Genomic DNA, 23,915 nt, shown 5'->3' with positions numbered 1-23,915 from the left:
GAGAATGGAGGTGGGGGCGGCGTGGCTCCAGGAGAGAATGGAGGTGGGGGCGGCGTGGCTCCAGGAGAGAATGGAGGTGGGGGCGGCGTGGCTCCAGGAGAGAATGGAGGTGGGGGCGGCGTGGCTCCAGGAGAGAATGGAGGTGGGGGCGGCGTGGCTCCAGGAGAGAATGGAGGTGGGGGCGGCGTGGCTCCAGGAGAGAATGGAGGTGGGGGCGGCGTGGCTCCAGGAGAGAATGGAGGTGGGGGCGGCGTGGCTCGAGGAGAGAATGGAGGTGGGGGCGGCGTGGCTCCAGGAGAGAATGGAGGTGGGGGCGGCGTGGCTCCAGGAGAGAATGGAGGTGGGGGCGGCGTGGCTCCAGGAGAGAATGGAGGTGGGGGCGGCGTGGCTCCAGGAGAGAATGGAGGTGGGGGCGGCGTGGCTCCAGGAGAGAATGGAGGTGGGGGCGGCGTGGCTCCAGGAGAGAATGGAGGTGGGGGCGGCGTGGCTCGAGGAGAGAATGGAGGTGGGGGCGGCGTGGCTCCAGGAGAGAATGGAGGTGGGGGCGGCGTGGCTCCAGGAGAGAATGGAGGTGGGGGCGGCGTGGCTCCAGGAGAGAATGGAGGTGGGGGCGGCGTGGCTCGAATCCGATGTTTACCTGCAACCCCATCCAGTATTGAATGGCGAGAGGAAAAGGAAGTGTGGTTTCTTTTTTTTCTTTTGAGACCAAGTCTTGTTGTCACCCAGGCTGGAGTGCAGTGGCACGATTTCTGCTCACTGCAACCTCTCCCTCCTTGGTTCAAGCAATTCTCCTGCCTCGGCCTTCCAAGTAGCTGGGATTATAGGCAGTGCCGCCACTTCTGGCTAATTCCTGTATTTTAGTACAGACAGGGTTTCACCAAGTTGCCCAGGCTGGTCTCAAACTCCTGACCTCGGGTGATCCACCCGCCTTGACCTCCCAAAATGCTGGGTTTACAGGCTTGTGCCACTGCATCTGACCACAAATTTATTTTTCTATAATGAAACTTGACCTCCTCCCCCATTGCCAACCAACTTGATGGAATAAAGCTTTATCTCCTCGTTCAAGCAGATGCATCCTGGTTTTCCTATTATTTCAGGTTTAAATCAGTTAATTCGGAATGCTCTCCTTCCACCTTCTCCTTGGGCTGGCATTTAATATTCGTTAAAAACAGAAGTCAGAGCCTCTCGGCCAGGCGTGGTGACTCACGCCTGTAATCCCAGCACTTCGGGAGTCCGGGGAGGGTGGATCATAAGGTCAGGAGTTTGAGACCAGCTTGGCCAACATGGCAAAATCCCTTCTCTACTAAAAATACAAAAATTATCCAGGTGTGGTGGCATGTGCATGTAATCCCAGCTACTCGGGAGGCTGAGGCAGGAGAATCGCTTGAATCCGGGAGACAGAGGTTGCAGTGAGCCAAGATCGTGCCACTGCAGTCTAGCCTGGGTGACAGAGTAAGACTCTGTCTCAAAAAAGGAAAAAGAGAAGAAGTCAGAGCCTCTCCCTCTCATCTCAGAACTCACCTCACCCACAGCTCCCAGTTTCCTAGACTTGAGGCCTAAGTCCTTCCCACAGCTGGACAAACAGCCGTCTCTGACCTGGCCACCAGTTCTCCCTCTCCCTCAGCCACTCTGTCCTTCCACGCTGGCTTCCCCTGAGCCCCTGGCCAAGGCACCCCCATCTCAGCAGCTTGAGGCTCACAAGGCTCACTGCTTTCTCCATCAGAGCTCTCCTCTTGGACTCCTGTGAGCTTTTCAACCATCCCCTTCTTAGCAGTGAGGTCTTCCCCATCATCTTATTTAAATAGCCACACCCCCTGTGCTGGTGCCCTCCCCTGTCCCTTTCCTGGGTTCTTTTCCCCCACTACCCTTCCCACCACCTGACACAGGATAAGTACAACCTGTCCTCTTGTTTACTGCCTGCCTCCCCCCACGTGGAGGATGTAAGCTCCATGTGTGAGCACACACATTCGTGTCTGCTTTCTTTTCATTTGTGGTATGTCTAGGAACTAGGACAGTGCCTGGAATGCAGTCGGTCATCAATAAATGTCAATTAGATGGACAGATAGATGGGGATGATGGAGGAATGGATGGAAGGAAAGATGAATGAGTATATAGATGGTTGAATGAATGAACGGATGGATGGATGGTTGGAGAAAGGATGGATAGATGGGGATGATGGATGGGTGGGTGGGTGGAAGGACAGATGGATGAATACATAGATGGCTGAATGAATGGATGAATGGATGGTTGGAGAAGCAATGGATGGATGGGATAGCTGGAAAGTGGATGGATGGATGGATGGAGGGATGGATGCATAATTGGGATTAGGGTGCATGTAGCATCCCTGGTCTTCAGGGAGCTATGAGATTATGGGTACCATTTGTACAGGATAGCACCAGCTACAAGGTATCGTTGCTGTGTTCTCTGTGGTGGCATCTGCTAAAAGGGCTGGGTCTCCCATCCACGCCCTTTCCCTGCAGGGAGATCTCCTTCAGGATCTTCTGGGTCTCTCTTTTGGAGACACGGGAGCTTCTGCCTCCTCTCCCACACCAAGCCAGGACATTGCTGCATCACTGGGCAGCTTCAGGCTTGCTCTGCCCTGGACTTCCTTCCAGCCCCTTCTTCCAAGGGTGCTTCAGCTTGGAGCATAGGGAATAATGCAAGTTCTGAGTGGAAATATGAAATAAGACCCTTCTACTCTTGGATTTTCCACAACTGACCTGAGACTTTCTCCCTTATTCCTCAGCTGGATTTGGCTCTGTGAGACGTGGGAGCAGGTGACTCTTTCCAGAAACTTGAGTTCATTTAAGCAGAAAAAGGATCTGTTAAAAGGACCTTGAAGATCCTACAGAATCTCAGGGAGAGCTGGAGGGCCAAGTGGGGAAGCTGTGTGGCCAGGAATAGCTCCCAGGTCCCGCTACGGAGCTGCCTGAGGGGCCCACTGGCCTGGTGGCAGGGCTGTGGCTCTCTGCAGCCCCCTGGGGTGGGAGCCCAGACTCTCCGGTTAGACTCACACCAGGGGTACCATATTAACAGAAGGTCAGTTCAACAGGAACTGCAGATAAGCGGGAAGTCGGTTTGGGGGCTGTGTCCCATGCCATATTTTATTGTTATTATTTTATTTTGCCTAAATTTGGCATTTCCACATGCTGCTCCTGAAGCCCCCACGGCTCCCCTCAGAGCTCTCTGGACCCCACTCCTTGGACATGGTGCCCAAGCTGCAAGGGAGTCTGGGAAAGCAAGCGTCAGATACTCAAAGCTTCTACAAGGGGAGGGGGCCCCTCAGACCATTGCCAGCATCTGGGTTTAGGCTTTTGCTCTCCATCATCAGGTCTGGATGGGGTGAGGAACGAGACTCACCCCAAATCAGACTCTTCCCAAATCAGACTCTCCCCAAATCAGACTCACCCCAAATCACTTTCCCCAAATCAGACTCTCCTCAAATCAGACTCACCCCAAATCAGACTCTCCCCAAATCAGACTCTCCCCAAATCAGATTCTCCCCAAATCTGTTGTTTCTGGGATACAAGCATCTCTTCTCTCAACCTGTTTTCTCTGCCAGAGTGTTGTAGTTTTTTTTTTGTTTGTTTTTTGTTTTTCCTATTTAGACACCATTCTCCACTAGAAAGAACCAGGGAACCAGGGCTCCTTGGAGAAATGGCTGATTCCAGGGCTGGGCAGGGGAAGTACAAGATGAGCCAGGAACATCTTGTGCCAGAAAATCAGGAAGTTCTCGAATTGTGGGGCTGAGCTGGAAGGAAATGGAGCCAGCTGGACAGAGCTCTCCTCTCCAAATCTGGGACAGTTGGAGCATCCAAATAAAACTGACAGGAAAGCATTTTAATCCACTGCATAAAATAAGATTCGTGAGTCCATGCCAATGTATATATGTGTATATATGCATGTGTGTGTACATCACAGATCAATGATATAATTGTATCATATGTGTATCTATATCTCATATATACATATAGATCTAGATATAGATTGTATATCTATGACATGATACAAGCATAAAATATGATATATATCAATTATGTAACATATACATACATATCAGCATACACACACATATGCACGTGTGCATCTGAATAAATAAATAAATAGACAAGGGAAACCTCCTCCTTACTGTACAATGCCAACGAGTAAATGTGGAAACAGTAGTGGACTTAGAAAGTTCACTTTGGCAACCATCAGAAAACACTTGTCTCAAGCAAGTATCATCAATAGAGGCAGAAACGAGCGGGTAAAGTTTTTATGGGGAATAGGCTATTTGCATAGTCTCAACATATCTCTCCAGAAGATAATCACTTCGTTTTTAAAAGACAGAAGCCAGGCACAGTGGCTCACGCCTGTAATCCCAGCTACTCAGGAGGCTGAGGGAGGAAACCACTTGAACTCAGGAGGCAGAGGTTGCAGTGAGCCAAGATCATGCCACTGCACTCCAGCCTGAGTGACAGACGGAGACCCTGTCTAAAAAAAAAAAAAAAAAGGTAAAGATAAACTAAGGAGCAATTCCAGATGCAAGGATACTAAAAAGACTCGAAAGCTTCCCGCACGGTGGCTCACGTCTGTAATCCCAGGGCTCTGGGAGGCCGAGGTGGAAGGATCAGTGGAGCTCAGGAGTTGAGATCAGCCTGAACGACATATCAAAACCCCACCTCTATAAAAAAATGAAACCAAAATTAGCCGGGCACGGTGGCACACACCTGTGGTCCCAGCTACTCCAGAGGCTGAGTGGGAGGATCGCTTGAGCTCAGGAGGTTGAGGCTGCAGTGAGCCCTGACAGCGCCGCTGCACTCCAGCCTGGGCACCACCAGATTAAGACCCTGTCTCAAAAACGAAAACCAACCAACCAACAAACAAATGCAAAACCAAAAAAACAAAAAGAAAACATGAAAACTGAGTGTACCTCACGACCTGAGGTTTTCTTTTGCCGTAAAGGCCATTACTGAGACAACTGGTAAAATCTGAACAGTCTATCAATTAGATGATATAGCGCACCAATGTCAATTTCCTGATTTAGAAAATTATATCATGGCCATGTGAGAGAATGTCCTCATTCTTAGGAAATATACACTCAAAGTATTGAAATAAAAGGAGTGTGATGCCTACAATTCTCTCAAATAATTTAGAAATGAGAGAGAGAGGAAGAAAATGAGCAATGCAGTCCAATACTACAATACTACGTGTGGGCATCTGAATGAAAGGTATATGGAAATTCTTTGTTCTTCTCACAACTTTTCTGCCAGTCTGAAATTACATCAAAATTAAAAAGTGAAGAAACAAACAGCTGGGGTGTGGTGGCTTGCACCTGTAATCCCAGCACTTTGAGGAGCTCGAGTCCAGAAGTTCGAGAGCAGCCTGGGCAACATGGCGAAACCCCACCTCCACAAAAAATATCAAAATCATCCAGGCGTGGAGGCATGCACCTGTGGTCCCGGCTACTCGGGCGGCTGAGGTGGGAGAATCGCTTGAGACCGGGAGGCAGAGATTGCAGCGAGCCTACATTCTTACGCCACTGCACTCCAGCCTGAGTGACAGAGCAAGACTCTGTCTCAAAACAAACAGACAAACCAGAAGTCAGTGTAGAAACTCGAAAGATGACATCAACCCATTTGTTCCCTCTGTTCGGCTGTGACCTCCGTTTCCTGGGGTAGAAGCCAGGACAGCAGTGGCTGAAGCAGTGAAGGCCTGGGGGACAGTTTGAGAGAAGACGACGCAGGGAATGCCAAGCACATTGGTCGAAATAACCATAATCAGAGCAGTAGCAACCTGCAGGCGGCAGGGCAAATGCCACGCGCAGAGGATGCTTCGGGCAGAGCTGGGAGGATTTCGAAAACTTCAGCCACTATTAACCAATCTTGCGGGTCTTCGCAATTGACCTGCACAATCTGAACTTACTCAACGTTTTAGAATCAACATTGTAAAAGCCTGGTATTTATCAAAGAGGAAAGCTATCCCCATCACACGTGGAAAAGGGCCGCACTAGAGAGCCTGGGAGGAAGGCAGCCGCATTCACTGCGTGCCCCCAGATTCCTCTGGGGCTTCGGCGCACTGAGGCACTCGGGCAGATGTGACCGTGCTTGGGTGGAAAGGGGCTGCCTTTGGACTGATGCCTGGGATGAAGCTGACTGTTATGAACTAAGTTTCCCCACCCCGAACGCATAGGGCTTTACTTATTTATTATTTTTGAGATGGAGTCTCACTGTATCACCTGGGCTGGAGTGTAGTGGCTCGATCTCGACTCACCGCAACCTCCACCTCCTGGGTTCAAGTGATTCTCCTGCCTCAGCTTCCTGAGTAGAATTACAGGCATGTGCCACTATCCCCAACTAGCTTTTGTATTTTTAGTAGAGATGGGGTTTCACCAGGCTGGTCTCGAACTCCTGACCTCAAGTGATCCGTCCACCTTGGCCTCCCAAAGTGCTGGGATTACAGACATGAACCTCTCACCGCACCTGGCCCATATGGCTTTGAAACGATTCCAGACACGTCCACAGGTTGCTATGTGAGTGGCGCGCTCTGCTGCACTAAGAACCCGTTGTCCTCTTCTTCCTTGGAGAACGTGACCTTGCTCCTTATCGCACCCTGTCTGCGAGCTCCTGACCCTCACGACTGCGCTTCCAAACACACATAGACATGCGAGTGTGACGGACCCTTGGGAGCTCTGGCTGCACCCTCCGCCCTTTTTCCCCAAGGCCAGAAGCTCCAGCTGTGACAGGTCATCCTGCCAACCTTGGAGCTACTGTCAGAAGCCTCTAGCCAACGCTGGCACTGCCTTCCAGGGACCAGGGACCTTATAGCGCTCCCAGGAACAGCTGGCAGAGGCTACACCTCACACTGAGGACTGTTCCCCTGCTAAGTGAGCAGCTAGACTTTCTGGAACTCATTCACTACGGGGTTCATGGACTTTGCCTGTTGAGTGTATTCTTTGTGAAGTTTGCTATCATTCTCTCCCTGTTTAAGCTCTGGGAACCTACAGGAAAAAAATCTTTTTGTAAGGCTGGGCCCAGTGGCTGACACTTGCAATCCCAGCACTTTGGGAGGAAAAGGCAGGTGGATCATCTGAGGTCAGGCATTTGAGACCAGCCTGACCAATATGATGAAACCCCATCTCTACTAAAAACATAAAAGTTAGCCAGGCATGGTGGTGGGCGCCTATAATCCCAGCTAGTTGGGAGGCTGAGACAGGGGAATATCTTGAACCTGGGCAGCAGAAGTTACAGTGAGCTGAGATTGAGGCATTGCACTTCAGCCTGGGTAAGAAGAGTGAAACGTCTCAAAAAAAAAAAAAAAAAAAAAAAAAAAAATCTTTGTGTAGCAATAAACTGTGTGATTTGTGAAATCATACTTAGATCATTTCCTTATTGTTACCACACAAAACAAGCCCTAACCCCCAAGATGACTGTATTTCGTGTGTGTGTCGGTGGGGGGGGGGGTGGAGGGCAGAGTCTTGCTCTGTTGCCCAAGCTGGAGTGCAGTGGTGCCATCTTGGCTCTCTGCAACTTCTGCCTCCTGGGCTAAGTGATTCTCCTGCCTCAGCCTCCCAAGTAGCTGGGACTATAGATGTGCACCACCACGCCCAGCTAATTTTTGTATTTTTTTTGTAGAGATAAGGTTTCCCCATGTTGCCCAGACTGCTCTCAAACTTGTGGACTCAAGTAGTCCTCCTGCCTCAGCCTCTCAAAGTGCTGGGATTACAGGCATGGGGCAGCCTATATATTTCAAGGTAGGGCCTTTAAGGAGGTAATTGAGGTTAAATGAGTCCTAAGGTTGGGGCCCTGACCCAATATGACCGGAGTCCTTGAGAGGGAGAGAGAGAGGCACCAGGAGTGTATGTGCCCAGAGGAAAGGCCGCATGAGGAGGCAGCCACCTGCAAACCAGAAAGCGGCTGCAGAGGGGACCAACCCTGCTGGCACCCTTGTCCTGGACTTGTGGCCTCTGGAACTGTGAGGAAGACATGTCTGCGGGTTAAGTCACCCAGGCTATGGTAGGGCATAGGTAGGGCAGCCAGAGCTTAGACAGTGGCAGAATGGCCTTCAGCCCGCCACCACTCAGAGTATGATCTGGTAACTGGCATCACCAAACCTTGTGAGAGACTCACAGCCAGGGACTGTGACACTGCTGATGCCCCCCGCCCCCCGCAGGACACGGGTCATATCGGGTCAGGGCTGCACCCTTAGGACCCCTTTAACCTGAATTAACCTGAATTACCTTCCTAAAGGCCCTACCTTGAAATACACAGGCTGGCTCACGCCTCTAATCCCAGCACTTTGGGAGACCAAGTCAGGAGGACCACTTGAGCCCACAGGTTTGAGAGCAGTCTGGACAACACCGGGAAACCTTATCTCTACAAAAAATACTCAAATAGCCAGGCGTGGTGGCGCATGCCTGTAGTCCCAGCTAACCTGAAGGTGCATTTTGGCAGGCTCCTCCCTCCTCCCCGCGGATGGGGTGGAGGGCTCCGGCAGGCCCCGGCTGTCCGCACCTCTGCGTACGTGACACAGCCTCGTGGAGGCAGCGAACACAAAACAGTCCAGAGCCTGAGGGAAGGTTTTAAATGTTTTATTTCACAAATTGTTCAGATTTGTTCATAAAAGACATGTTAGAGACGTGTTAGAAACCAAAGCAGCTCTACTGAAATATCTGCAACACGGCCCCTGTTCACGCGAAGCACAAAACACATTTACAACGAAACTTTGTACACAGGAAGTAGCAAAATACATCATTTTTCATAGAAAAAAGCGCACACACAAACTGCGGGCTGAGTAAGCCTACAGACAAAGTGAGACGCCAGCACACGCTCTGTAACAAGGCTGCGCGAAACTCCGACAGAAGCTGAAATGTCCCTTCTGGGGCAGGAGAGCCAGGAACGCCGCTGGCATGCTGCGAGACCTTTTTAAACAGGGGTAGGTGCGATATGGCATGAGGGGCTCTGCTTCACACAGGAGACGTGGCGCTGCGGACACGGCTTATAATTTGTAGTCCCGCTTCCCTTTTCTGAAGACAAATGTTCCAGTTTCAAAATGTTTGTGAGGATGATAAAGACAGCCAGGTCCATGGCAGGGCACGGTGGCTCATGCCTGTAATCCCAGCACGTTGGGAGGCTGAGGCAGGTGGGTCAGCTGAGGTCAGGAGTTGGAGACCAGCCTGGCCAACATGGCAAAACCCCATCTCTACTAAAAATAGAAAAATCAGCTGGGCATGGTGGCTTACACCTGTAGTCCCAGTTACGTGGGAGGCTGAGGCGGGAGAATGGCTTGCACCCGGGAGGCAGAGGTTGTGGTGAGCTGAGATCACACCACTGCACTCCAGCCTGGGCAACGGAATGAGACTTGGTTTCAAAAAAAAAAAAAAAAAAAAAAAAGACAGCCAGGTCCCGCTCTGGGCAAGGACCTCCTATCCTGCCAGCCTCCTGGCAGTGAAGGAGGCATTACAGAACCTGGGGCCTTTACTTTTAAATGATGGCACCAACTCACACTGGAAATTCCGACTCTCCCTGGGGTGAGATGCTTCAGAAGTGAGCCCACTGGGGTTGTCCTGGTCTCTTCACTGATTCTGCAAACCCCACAGGGCGATCTGATTTACCTTGAAAACACGGCCACAGCCACTGAAGTCTGGCAGCACCCAGAAGGTTCCCAGATGTTTGCCGGTAACTGGACACACGACCTGACAGGCTGACCGAATTCCTCTCTGACATGTGGGGCTGAAGAGTCAGTACCTATGAATTACGACCACCCTACGACGCACAAGCACAGACACCATCCTGCGAAGTTTAGCTTGGTCAGGCTAAGAGCTGAGCTGCTTTTCACCAAACTCCTGAAGAGGTGTTTTTCTTTGTTTGTTTTTTGTTTCTTTTTTTAAAGCTATTTACCTTCAGATTCTGCATTTGTTAGGAAGGCATTCAAAGAAAGAAGGCGTCCCCTGAGTCCCAGGTAGAGCTTCCTGTTCAGCCTACGGTATCTTAGTCTTTTGTTTTCTGCTAGTTCTTTTGTCTAAGAAATATTTTGAATCAAGTTTGAAACTAGCATTCGCCAAGTGATCTATTGGCTGGCCTGGCGGTAGAGAGTAGAATTTTCACCTTCTGCAAAGAAATGCTATTTACAAAAGGATATTTTTCACTGCGGGCTTTTGGTCTGGGTTCGGTTTTATAGAGTGAGGGAGCCAGGGCTACTACAGAAGCCCTCGGGAGCATTTGGCAGGAGTCCGTTCACAAAAACAGGAAGAGAGAGCCTTCTAGTGTACCCCCATCTCTCGCTGTCATGAGGCCGCAGGACGGTTTCTTAACCACAAACTGAGCTGCTAACTTTGGTGAGGAATGTACCAACGACTCCATTCCTCCCATGACTGAAAAAGCAGGTCACTGGGTGTGCAGGGAATCTGCACACTTAGTTGTCATTTTTAAAAAGCAGCGAAGAGCAGCCCTTCTTTGGTTATCCTCAGATATCTCAGTGGAGCCTGATGAGACCTGGAGTTAAGAAGTGGGCTTCAAACAGGATGGCCTGTAAAGCTAAGTCCTGGGCGCGAACCAGGACATGTAAGCCAGTCTGAGGCAGGGCAGGAGCCACAATGGGTAGGGGGTAAAGAAAGGGGCCTGGCCGGGCGCAGTAGCTCACGCCTGTAATCCCAACACTTTGGGAGGCTGAGCTGGGCAGATCACCTGAGGTCGGGTGTTCAAGACCAGCCTGACCAACAAGGAGAAACCCCGTCTCTACTAAAAACACAAAAAATTAGCCAGGCATGGTGGTGCATGCCTGTAATCTCAGCTACTCAGGAGGCTGAGGCAGGAGAATCACTTGAACAGGGAGGCGGAGGTTGCCGTGAGCCAAGACAGTGCCATTGCACTGCAGCCTGGGCAATAAGAGCACGACTAGGCCTAGGAAAAAAAAGAAAGAAAGGGTCCTAATTTCCTAATTTTTAGTCCTCAATGGGACCAAAGGTCACGGCAGAAATGGGGGGGGGGCACAAAGACAAGGGGCCTGACAAAGACAAGATACTTCGCTTGAAGTTACTGCTGAACTCTACAGAAACCAGCACTGCTGTGTATAAAGCCGGCCTGCATACGGCCACTGAACGGCACCCGTGGCAGGTCACCAGCAAGGACACGTGCCAGGGCGGAGCTGGGATCTCTCACACTCCCAGCCCTGTTGTTCCAGCCCATTTGTCTGTCTGACCAGCAAACATTAAAATCATTTTCCTCTGTTGGTAGGGACGGACTGTGTTTTTTATTTTTAAATAACTACCTTCTACTTCATTCCTGAAACTCAATGGAAGTTCCTTGAAAGGCCTCTTTTGACACTGTGAATGCTTCACAATGGTGAGCTCCAGAAGGTTTGGTCTCTTTGCAGGGGATGGGGGGGGTTAAAATCAACTTTCCCCACCAACGGAAGAACACATAGCAAGTCATATTTTGGCAACTGTCCCCTTTAAAAGACAGGTCAGGTGTCTAAAGGAGAGAGGGCACCCAGACGGAGACCCCTGGGCCACAGCAGGATTGGGCAACAGGGGTCCAGCTGAGCACCCCGGGATGCTGCTGCTTTAGTGGGGGGATGAGATGTCACCTCACCAAAAGGCCACGGATGGACACTGAACACCGGTCAAAGGGAGTTTCCTGACTCTCCATATAACCCTCCCCGCAATGACAAAATAAAAGTAAAAGCGAAACCCCAAAGCCCTCTTGAAGATGCCCCTTCTCCTGTGCTGGAAATTCACTGCCTCACAGCAAAGATCCGGAAGGCTTTTTCATTTCGAGGGGTCTTCAGGCTGACAAAGAAGAGAGAAAGCCCATTACTGAGAGATCCGGAGGGCCTCCTGCAGGGACTCTGGCTGGGCAGGGAGACCTGGGTGGCCCCTGCTCATTCCCATAGTGGAGGAGCCATGGCCAAGGGACACTGCCCCGCAGCCACCAGAAACAGAGCACGGCTTGAGTTGAGAACAGCTGGCAAATCCCATTTTCTTTGCAAACGAGCAACCGTCTGATTCTAGGTCAGAGCATCTGTCTGATTGCAGGTCATTTCCTTTTCTCAGGGATTTGCTGGCCCCAGTCTGTCTGGACTGGACTCACCCTCCCAGACTTCTGCCTGGTTTCACTCCCACCTGTTGACCCCAACACTGGTGTCTGGGGCAGATTAGCAGCTGCTATCTCAGCATTACTGCATAAGCCAGCTGCCTTCACTGCCTCCCGCCTTCCTCCTGAGGGAGGTGTTATTCCTTCTTCACAGTAAACGGAGACGCCAGGAAATCAAGTCACTTACCAGGGACCCACAGCTACTGAAAACTGCCCTCTCACAAGAGGAGTTAAATCCTTCAGCTAACCAAAGATGGATTTTTAAAAAAAGCTCTATTGGTCAGGTGTGGTGGCTCATGCCTGTAATTCCAACTTTGGGATGCCAAGGCAGGTGGATCATTTGAGGTCTGGAGTTTGAGAGCAGCCTGGTCAACATGGCAAAACCCTGTCTCTCCAAAAAATTAACCAGGTATGATGGTGCATACCTCCAATCCCAGCGACTTGCAGGCTGAGGCAAGAGAATCACCTGAACCCGGGAGTTGGAGTTTGCAGTGAGCCGAGATCGTGCCACTGTACTCCCACCTGGACAACAGAGTGAGACTCTGTTTCCAAAACAACGACAAAAAAAAAAAGCAAAAACAAACCAGCTTTATTAACTATAACATACCATGGAAATTCATCTTTTCTAAGTGTACAATTTAATGGCTTTTAGAGATTTTATAGGGTTATGCAGTCACCTCCACAAACCAGTGTTAGATAATTTTTAAAAATGATTTTAGACACAAGGTCTCTCTGTCACCCAGGCCTGAGTGCAGTGACACGATCATGGCTCACGTCAGCCTTAACCTCCTGGGCTCAAGCGATCCTCCCTCCTCAGCCTCCCAAAGTGCTGGGATTACGGGTGTTGCCTAATGGTGTCTTTAAAGCACAAAAGTTTTAAATAGAATTCAATTTATCCGTTTGTTTTCATTGCTAGATTGCGCTTTTGGCATCGTATTTAACAAACCATTGCTTAACTCAAGGCCATGAAGGATTTATACTTGTTTTCTTCTAAGACTTCTGTAACTTTTAGCTCTTATACTTTAGCCTTTGATCTATTTTTGAGTTAATTTTTTATGTATGGTATGAGAAGAAGGTCTAACATCACAGTTTTACATGTATACATCTAATTCCCTTTGCACTACTTGTTGAGAAACTATTATTTGCCCACTGAATGGTCTTGGCACTCTTATAGAAACTGATGGACTGGAAGTGTGATGGTTTACTTCTGGACTTCCAATCATGTTGTCTTTCTTTTTTCTTTTTGAGACAGAGTCTCACTCTGCCGCCCAGGCTAGAGTACAACAGTGCGATCTCAGCTCACTGCAACCCCTGCCTCCCAGGTTCCAGCGATTCTCCTGCTGGGCGTGGTGGCAGGTGCCTGTAATCCCAGCTACTTGGGAGGCTGAGGCAGGAGAATTGCTTGAACCTGGAAGGTGGATGTTGCAGTGAGCCGAGATCGCACCACTGCACTCCAGCCTGGGCGACAGAGCGAGACATTGTCGCAAAAAAAGAAGAAATGGGCCAGTTTGCCAAAAAATAGGAGACATACAGCAGCAACAACCAATCAAAAGGGCCGCAGTCCCTCTGGGCCAGGATAGTGTGCTCCCCACGTTTAATCCTACAAGGAAAGTAACTGAGGTGACCCATTGGAATGTTACTGTTTCTACTCTCTGCAGCCTTTTGCTGACTCATGGGAGCACCTTTCTATTCTGTAGATGGGATGTTGCCTGATACACAAATTGCTAATAAAAGCCGATCAGATCTTGCAAACTCACATTTGTAGGAATTTTGTTCTAAAAGGCAGCATGGTACCTTCTAGACCCCAAAGTGCCGTTTACAAAGTGCAAAAAGGGCCGGGCACAGTGGCTGACCCCTGTAATCCCAGCACTTTGAGAGGCTGAGGTGGGGAGATCACTTGAGGTCAGGAGTTCAAGATCAGCCTGGTTAACATGGTGAAACCCCGTCTCTACTAAAAATACAAAGAAAAAATTAGCCGGGTGTGGTGGCAGCTTCCTTCAATCCCAGTTTCTTGGAAGGCTGAGGCAGGAGAATCATTTGAACCCAGGAGGTGGAGATTGCAATCAGCCAGGATCATGCCATTGTACCCCAGCCTGGGCAACACAGTGAGACATCCTGTCAAAAAAAAAAGAAATCGCAACCAGGAGTGTTCTTTCCACATCAACATTCCATGGAAAAGACTGATCTAGCATCCATTTGCCAAAGACAGTTTGGTTAAAATGAAAAAAAAACAAAACAAAAACGAAGACTGATCATAGCTGCACATTTTATATGCACCAATGGTTTCAAATACACCATTCTTGCATATTATTGTAGATTTTAAAGGCAAAAAACACTCGCCCTCTCAAGTCTGTCTTTCTGCACCAAGTTCTCCTCCCCAAAGGCATCTTGTACAGATGCAAACAATTAGCATATTTTTCCCTCACCCATTTTTTTCACACAAATATTATACATGTACTACCAACGACATACCACTCTGCACTCTGCTTTTTTAGCTTAATAATGTATCTTGGGATTTGCTGCTTTTCTATACAGAAATAACTCATTCCTTTTATCAGCTGGGTCCCTATTGGTGGACATTTAGTTCTAATTTTTTTTTTTTAGTATAGTGATGCCATCACAACTCACTGCAGCCTCAACCTCCTGGTCTCAGGTGATCCTCCCACCTCAGTCTCCTGAGTAGCTGGGACCACAGGTGCATACCACCATGCTGGGTTAATTTATATATATATATACATACATACACACACACTATACATATATATATATTTAATCTTTTTCTAATTTTTGTATTTTTTAGAGATGGGATTTCACCATGTTGCCCAGCTGGTCTTCAATGCCTGGGCTCAAGCGATCCTCCCGCCTCGGCCTCCCAGAGTGGATTACAGGCACGAGCCACTGAGCCCGTGTTTTCTAACTTTTTGCCTTTGTTAACAATGTCACTGTTGCCCATGGGACTTCCTGTGTCTGTGTGAGAGTATCTGAGAGTGAGCTTCTAAGAGTGGGATTGCCGGACCAAAGGACATGCATTTGCATGGTGACAGCGGCCAACCTGCCCTGCATGAAGATAACACCAGCCGGCTCCCGAGACAGTGACAACAGGGCTGTGTGACGCCCACTACCCCCCCACCCAGCACCTCGCGAAGTGTCGCTTTTGGTTCGTGACCAATGGAAGGTAAGGAGTGGCATCCAGGTATCATTTTAGTTTGCATTTTGCTCATGATGGAGGAGTTTGAGCATAAGATTTACAGCCAAGTTATGATTTACCAGCAGCATTTCCTTCAGGAGCCCCACTCCAAACAGAGTCCCCAGGCCAGGCGCGGTGGCTCACGCCTGTAATTCCAGCACTTTGGGAGGCCGAGGTGGGTGGATCAGGAGGTCAGGAGTTCGAGACCAGCCTGGCCAAAATGGTGAAACCCAGTCTCTACCAAAAATACAAAAAATTAGCTGAGTGTGGTGGCACACACCTGTATGCACCAGCTACTTGGGAGACTGAGGCAGGAGAATCCCTTGAACCTGGGAGGCAGAGGTTGCAGTGAGCCAAGACCATGCCACTGCACTCCAGCCAGGACAATAGAGTGAGACTCCATCTCAAAAAAAAAAAAAAAAGAGAGCCCCCAGACTGGAAATGCCAGACTCGCCAGGTGACCCCGGCCCTCTCAGACTCGCCAGGTGACCCCAGCCCTCTCACACTGCTCAGTCAGATCTGCAGTCCTCCAAGAGCAGGCTGCTTGGAATGTCTGGTTGTTTTTCAGCCTTTCTCCATGGCAGCTTCATGCTTTTGGCTACCCTGGGATTGAACTTTTGAAACGTGTATCAGATGGGAGCACTCGGAGAGACGGAGCTGTGAGGAAATGCCAAGAGCCAAGGCTCGGGCAGAATGCTCGGCCACAGGTGGCTCCGGACCAGGAGGAGGAGACAGTGCAGCCACCCAGAGGCAGGGGTGACCCTGGCAGCCCCGCTGGTTTCTGGAAAGCTCAGATCCCAGGGCCCTCTTCAGGCCTTGGGGGATGTAAGATTTCACTGGATGCTCTGCCCAAATCCTGGGAGGACCAACCAGGACCACAAGGTACTTGGTTATTCCGCATGGGGGGCCAGCCACGTGGGGAAGATTGCCAGGGGTCTGTGACCTTCTTGACTAACTATGGGTCCAAAGAGTCTACGGATGGCGCAGTGGTTCTCATGTTCTCAGGGTCTGAACAATCCAGGGACAAGGGAGCCATTCAGGCTACTGTCCAGATGTGGACACTGCCAGCCCAAGGTCTTGCCTGCACAACCTGGGTGTCAACGCACCCCCTTTAAACAACCTGCCCACCTTGGAAGTAAGAGCAGGTGCCACCGAGCTTGGCAAGTAATTCCTAACATATCAAAGAGTGTGCTAACACCAACCCAGGGTGCCACCGGGCAACTGGCACTGGCAAATATTGGTGCCATCCACTGCCGCAGGTAAGAATCCCACAGGTTTGGGCTGCCAAGAAAAATTCCCCACGTTCAGGTGGGTCCCCAGTTGTTCACGCCTCAAGCGGTTTTTTTTTTTTTTTTTTTTTTGAGATGGAGTTTCGCTCTTGTTACCCAGCTGGAGTGCAATGGCTTGATTTCGGCTCACAACAACCTCCGCCTCCCAGGTTCAAGTGATTCTCTTGCCTCAGCCTCCTGAGTAGCTGGGATTACAGGCGTGCGCCACTATGCCCGGCTAATTTTGTATTTTTAGTAGAGATGGGGTTTCTCCAGTTCGGTCAGGCTGGTTTCAAACTCCTGATGGATGATCCGCCCACCTTGGCCTCCCAAAGTGCTGGGATTACAGGTGTGAGCCACTGCACCCGGCCAACCTCAAGCAGTTATTAAGCTCCAGGTATGCTGGGGAAGTCGACAGTTGTAAGCGTCGAATGAAGACCAAGTGTGGCTTGATAATTATAAAATACCCTTCCTTTTCCAAATCTTGCCCTCTGATTCTCTTTTTGGATTAGCTTGTAACTCCCACACATGCCCGAAAGCAGTATAAATTGCTACAGTATTTCTGGGTAATTTTCACAAAAAGTATTGGACTTTTTATAAAGTGTATCAAACAACTTTTATAAAGAGTATAAAAGTCTCGCTCTGTTGCCCAGGCTGGACTGCAGTGGTACGATCTCCACTCACTACAGCCTCCACCTCCTGAGTTCAAGCAATTCTCCTGCCTCAGCCCCCTGAGTAGTTGGGACTACAGGTATGTGCCACCAGGCCTGGCTAATTTTTTTTTGTGTGTGTGTATTTTTAGTAGAGACAGGGTTTCTTTGCCCTGTTGGCCAAGCTGGTCTTGAACTCCTGGCCTCATGTGATTCTCCCACCTCGGCCTCCCAATGTGCTGGGATTACAGACATGAGGTACCGTGCCTGGCCTAGAAAGGCCCCTTAAAGGCCAGAGTGAAGAGGCAGGAACATTCCAGGGACTCTCTAAAGAACTCTCCGGAAACACCGGGGCAGACAGGGTCAGGCTCGCCGGGCTGCATTCCCCTTGGTTGCCTTGAATATGACCCGGAGAGGGAGAGCTTGACTCTTGGCATCGCTTGACACAGACGGGATTAAGGAGAGTGGACGGCCAGTTCTGGTTCAGGAGCAGACAAGGAAGCTGCTCCGTGGAGTCCTGAACCCAGTATTAAAAGGACGGCAGAAGAGGAACCCCTGACTGTTAGTCCTCTGGCTTTTAAAAAGTGTAATTTCTAGCCCAGGTATAGTGACTCATGCCTGTAATCTCAGCACTTTGAGAGGCTAAGACAGGCGGATCATGAGGTCCGGACATTGAGACCATCCTGGCTAACACGGTCTCTACTAAAAATACAAAAAAATTAGCCGGGCATGGTGGCATGCGCCTGTAGTCCCAGCTACTTGGGAGGTTGAGGCAGAACTGCTTGAACTCAGGAGGCAGAGGTTGCAGTGAGCTGAGATCATGCCACTGCACTCCAGCCTGGGAGACAGAAAGAGACTCCATCTCTCTTAAAAAAAAAAAAAAAAAAAGATGTAATTTCTTTTTAATTATTAAGAAATATTACTTATATGTACATAACTGTCTCTATATGGATGAGTGTACCCACATGACTGTGGACACAGATGTGCCCCAAAGTACAATGTGTTGGACCCTGATAAATCCACCGTAAGTCAGAAATACACACTAGAAATGCACTGACTACACCTCACCTACGCCACAGCTCAGCCTCGCCTGTCTCGCGTGTGCTCAGGACATGACCTTACCCACAGTTAGGCAAACGCACCGGACACCGGCCTGTTTTACAAAGAAGTTAGTATAAAGAATTTTCAATCAAAATGCGAAATTTGAAGTATGGTTTTTGCTGAATACGTATGGCTCTCACACCATTATAAAATTGAAAAGTCGTAAGTTGAATGATTCTAAGTGTCTAGGACTGTGTGTGTGTGTGTGTGTGTGTGTGTGTGTGTGTGTGTGTGTCTCTACCTACCTACCTACCTACCTACCTGTGTTTTTTTTAAAGGATTCCAATCCTGGCCAGGCGTAGTGGCTTACACCTGTAATCCCAGCATTTTAGGAGGCTGAGGTGGGTGAATCACTTGAGGTCAGGAATTCGAGACCAGCCTGGCCAACATGGTAAAACCCCATCTCTACTAAACATACCAAAAAAAAAAAGGGGGGGCCAGGCGTCCTTAGGGGCACGCCTGTAATCCCAGCACTTTGGGAGGCCGAGGCAGGTGGATCACAAGGTCAACAGATCAAGACCATCCTGGTCAACATGGTGAAACCCCATCTCTACTAAAAATACAAAAATTAGCCGGGTGTGGTGGTGCGTGCCTGTAATCCCAGGTACTCAGGAGGCTGAGGCAGGAGAATCACTTGAACCCAGGAGGCGGAGGTTGCAGTTAGCCAAGATTGCACCATTGCACTCCAGCCTGGGCGACAGAGCAAGACTTCATCTCAAAAAAAAAAAAAAAAAAAAAAGTTAGACAGGTATGGTGGTGGGCACCTGTAATCCCTGCCACTCGGGAGGCTCAGGCAGGAAAATCACTTGAACCCAAGAGGCAGAGGTTACAGTGAGCCAAGATCATGCTACTGCTCTCTAGCCTGGGTGATAGAGGAAGACTCTGTCTCAAAGAAAAAAAGGATTCCAATCCCGTTCTCCCAGTCTCCCCGCTCTATTGATCCCTCAAAAAAATTTAAAAGTCAGACAGATACAGGTTCAGCTCTCATCTTTAGGACCTTGGGCTGCTTAAGCCTTTTCTCTGAGCCTCAGTTTCCACAACTGTAAACTGGGTTCATAAAAGTGCCCAGTCCTGAGGGACACTGTAAAAAGTCCTCTCTAGGGAGGCATCTGGTCCAGTGTCGAGCATCCAGCAGGTGCTCAATTGCTGGGAGCTATGAATGCCATCGCCCCTGCTAGGTTTAAACCTGACCCACCTTCAAAGTGGGAATGTGGGCAGTGTGCCCAGGTATGCACCTGTGCTGACTGAACAATCCTCACAAAACTCGCACCCTAGGGAACTGTCAAACCTCTTCATCTTATTTTATGAAATACATCATTTTTAGGCGGTAAAAGTTTCAGACTGGCACATATAATACTATTTACGTGTGCGTATAATATGTGGCATTTGGATTTGTACGTGTGTTTTATGTGTATGGGGAAAGACAGGTCAGGAAGTTCTAAATCAGCAGTTAACAGGTTAACAGGGCACCTGCTGGGACTCCTGTTTTCTGCTCTCTGGATGGATTATTTAAATAATAAGTATAGGCTGGGCACGGTGGCTCACGCCTGTAATCCCAGCACTTTGGGAGGCCGAGGTGGGTGGATCACAAGGTCAACAGATCAAGACCATCCTGGTCAACATGGTGAAACCCCATCTCTACTAAAAATACAAAAAATTAGCTGGGCACGGTGGCGCGTGCCTGTAATCCCAGCTACTCAGGAGGCTGAGGCAGGAGAATTGCCTGAACCCAGGAGGCAGAGGTTGCGGTGAGCCGAGATGGCACCATTGCACTCCAGCCTGGGTAACAAGAGCGAAACTCCGTCTTAAAAAAAAAAGTACATATTTATTCTAGTGTAAGTATTTTTAAAGATAAGAACAAGTGTACCTTGGCATTCAAGGTTCTCCCTGGCCCCTTCTTGGGAAGGGTCTGTGTCCCAATCTCAGTGTGCTGTCTGGGCTGAAGAAGTCAGGAGTGCTGCTTAGAAGCATTGATTGTGGTACAGGTTGCCTAGGTTTGAGTCCCAGCTCTGCCCCTGGTAGGCTGGGTGACCTTGGACAAGTTACTTAACCTCTCTGTGCTTCCCTTTCTTTACTGATAAAGGATAATGACTGGGCATAGTGGCTCACACCTGTAATCCCAGCACTTGGGAGGCCAAGGCAGGCAGATCACAAGGACTAGAGTTTGAGACCAGGTTGGCCAACATGGTGAAACCTTGTCTCTACTAGAAATACAAAAATTAGCCAGGTGTGGTGGCACACACTTGTAATCCCAGCTACTTGGTAAGCTGAGGCAAGAGAATCACGTAAACCCAGGAGTCAGAGTTTGCAGTGAGCTGAGATTGTGCCACTGCACTCCAGCTTGGGCGACAAGAGCAAGACTCCATCTCAAAGAAAGCAACAGGGGTAATGACATATCAGCAGCTCCTCTGCACAGCACAGAGAACCTCACATCCCAGCCTTGGTCCAGCCTGGCTTGGGGGACAGTGCAGAGCTCATCAGATCTGGAAATAACAGCTCAATAATTTCGGTTTCTCAGGATTTCTGGACACATAGTAGTGAGATCTTCAGTCATCTGACGCTGGAGACTCTCGGCGCTGAGCTATCTAACACAGTAGCCACCAGCTGCGGGAGCTCACTGAGACCCAAAATGGGCTCGTCCAAATGGAGATGTGCATAGTGTGAAACACGCACCAGACCTCCAAGGTTTTATACCCAAAAAACAATGTACATTTCTTATTACTACTGATAATTTTCTACTGATCACATATTGAAATAGTATGGATATAGTGGGTAAGTAAAACGTGTCCTAAGATTTCCCTTCTGTCACTTCTTCCTTTGGCTTCTGGAAACTTTAGAATCTCACATGTGCTCAAATCACATCTCCACTGCACTTGCCACAGCAGACTACACCCCTCTGAGGACAGAGATTTTTCTCTCTTCTCTTCCTTGCTGTGTCTCCAGCTCCTACCACAGGCGCTGCCCTGAGTTTTAGGTGAATGAACTTGTGATTCAGATGGAGGTCCACCTATATGTTCCTTTGGATAAAGGTGACAGTTTAAAAACACAAGTGACCAAGAATGCTCACTGTCATGGTTGATGTATTTCCCAATCTCTTGCAAAATCTGTGTTAAAAAATGTTTCTGGTCTAAGAAAAAATTATGAACTAACACTCATCCAGATGTCCAGCATTTCCCCAAGAATATTCAGACACCTTCTTCCTAATACTGACGAAGGTGTCTGAATATTCTTGGGGAAATGCTCTTCCTGATGTCTTTTCTTTCCTTTGCTACCCCGGCGGGCAGGGGTGAGAAAACAGGTGCTTGTCTCTTACGTTGTCTGCACGATGCCTTTCAAAATTTCCAGGAAGTCCTCTCTAGAAGAGGACCATTGCTAAACCAAAACCACTATGAAGCAGAACAGATTTCTGGCCCTGTGTGTGGAGAATTCTGTTCGGAGGGTTTGGTTGCTTGTGTAATTGAAGGACTCCCTACACGTAAAAAACAGGTTGCTGTGAACTGGCCACAGTGTACACAACATCTATGTCTCCCCTGGGACTGCCTGTGACCCCTCCAGGGCCCAGCAGCCATCAGGGACAGAGCCAGCCTTTGGCTCCAGGCTGGATTTCCACAGACCCTATTGGGAACAAGCTCCTGGGAAATTTCCCAGCCCTGAGCTTTGTGTAGAGACAGAGGCTGAGGTCCCATAAAAATAAGGAAAGGACAGGGCATGGCCACGCTCAGCTGTCTCTACAGGATTCTCTTGGGAGCCATGTCACCAAGGAGTCCCCTCTGGGGTAAGACTGGCCCTCTCAATGCTTCCCTGAACGGCCCTCCAAAACAGTGACCCCTGGGCCCCGCCACTGAAATCGTTTCTGTACTGTGTCCTCACAATAGGTGGCAAATCCCATGAAGGGAGAGATCCGCTGTTGTGCTCCCCGTGGGATCCTGGGTGCCTGGGACATTGTCAATGCTCCCTAAGTGCGTGACACCTACATGGACTGAGCATCGGAAGGATGGAGGCAAAGATGAAAGAACGGATTCCTTTGAGACCCTGACCCCTTATGCTGGTCGCTCACTCACGTAGGCCATTTCCTACGACAGAGCCATCTGACCCGATGAGAAAGGAACCATGGCATCTTGAGGTTGTGACAACAGGTGGGGGTTTTATATCATGCTTACTGTGAGCCACTGGCCAAGGGCTTGACACACACTCTCTCACGTAATTCTCATGGTGACTCAACAGACAGAGGAGCTGCCAAGGCTTGGGGAAACTGCCTGACCGAGGTGACCCCGCAGGGGAGTGTAGAGCAGCATCCCCAAAAATATTGGGGTAACTCTCCCAGCTAGCAGTCTGTGGGGGACTCCAGTGCTCACTCCCCTTCTGAGCTTCGAGTTCTGTGGACTTGATCATCTGCATCCCTGGATCCCAGCGCAGGTGCACGATGAATATTCAGTAAATGAATGACTCTTTTTTTTGTTTGTTTTGAGATGGAGTCTCGCTCTGTCACCCAGGCTGGAGTGCAGTGGCACAATCTTGGCTCACTGCAACCTTAACCTCCTGGGTTCTAGCGATTTTCCTGCCTCGGCTTCCCAAGTAGGCAGGATTACAGGTGTGCACCACCATGCTTGGCTAATTTTTGTATTTTTAGTAGAGATGAGGTTTCACCATGTTGGTCAGGCTGGTCTCGAACTCCTGACCCCAGGTGATCCACCCATCTCAGCCTCCCAAAGTGCTGGGTTTACAGGTGTGAGCCACTGAGCCTGGTTGAATGACCCTTAATAGCAAAATAATATGAGAATCAAGGGTACAAAACCTTGGAGATGCGTGTATATTTCACACTGACGCACATCTCCGCATGGACTCAGGATAAGCCCATTTTGACCCAGTGCCTCTCCCACCGCACCCCCTCCCTACCTCCTGAAAAAAAATTTAAAAAGAAGAAAAAGGATAAGCCCATTTTAGGTCTCAGTGAGCACCCAGGGCTGGTGGCTGCTGTCGTGGACAACTCAGTGCTGAGAATCTCAAGGGTCAGGTGACTGAAAATCCCTTTATGTGTCCAGAAATCCTGAGAAACAGAAACTACTGAGCTGCTATTTCCAGATCTAACGGGCTCTGCACTCTCCCTATATGCCAGGCTGGACCAAGACTGGGACGTGAGTGTCAGGTTTGCCAGGTTCGTGTCATTCTTAGAACAGCGGACCTGCTCACACAGAGGCTGCTGGGACCCTCGCAGAGAGTCCGATTCAGCAGTGCGGGGTGGGGCCAGAGGATGTGCTTTTCCAACAAGCTCTGGGTTGATTTGGACATTGCCGGCCTGGGGACCCCATCTGGAGACCTCCTGCCCTGCCCACCACCCCAGGGGGCAGGTAATATGTTTCCCCTTTACAGGTGAGGAAACTGAGGCACAGAAAAGCTGAATCTAAGCATTATCACAGACATCAGTCCACAGGACGAAGGAACACACATTCCACGAAGGAAGAGAAGCCAAGTCCCTACTCCGGAAACGCTGCATAAAATCAGTAAAACCTTTCTAGAGTGCAGAAGGCACCAGTGACATGTGTACCTGGGAGGGATGCCTGCAAGGTATCTACAGAGACAGTGACAGTGGCGATTTGGGTGGGTGTCACAGGAAGAAAGACCGACAACCCCCCACACC

General features: G+C 49.5%; 1 protein-coding gene across 2 annotated transcripts in view; it reads right to left on the bottom strand.

The window, feature by feature from the left end:
• CRISPLD2 (cysteine rich secretory protein LCCL domain containing 2) overlaps positions 1 to 23,915 on the bottom strand; it is a 124,582-nt gene that overhangs the window by 27,850 nt on the left and 72,817 nt on the right. Inside the window, exon 15 of one of the 2 annotated variants that reach the window (XM_035281684.3) lies at positions 8,554 to 11,767. The exons of the other annotated variant lie outside the window; for it this stretch is intronic. Coding sequence (XP_035137575.3) covers positions 11,713 to 11,767 — 55 coding nt within the window. The 3' untranslated portion in view covers positions 8,554 to 11,712. Of the gene's footprint in view, positions 1 to 8,553; positions 11,768 to 23,915 lie in introns of those variants that run through there. 2 annotated transcript variants of the gene reach the window in all.

The sequence above is a fragment of the Callithrix jacchus genome, chromosome 20 (genome assembly GCF_049354715.1).
Source record: "Callithrix jacchus isolate 240 chromosome 20, calJac240_pri, whole genome shotgun sequence".
NCBI classification, from domain to species: Eukaryota; Metazoa; Chordata; class Mammalia; order Primates; family Cebidae; genus Callithrix; species Callithrix jacchus.
Note: the sequence above shows the minus strand (reverse complement) of the source record. Positions and strands in the feature narration are given on the sequence as shown.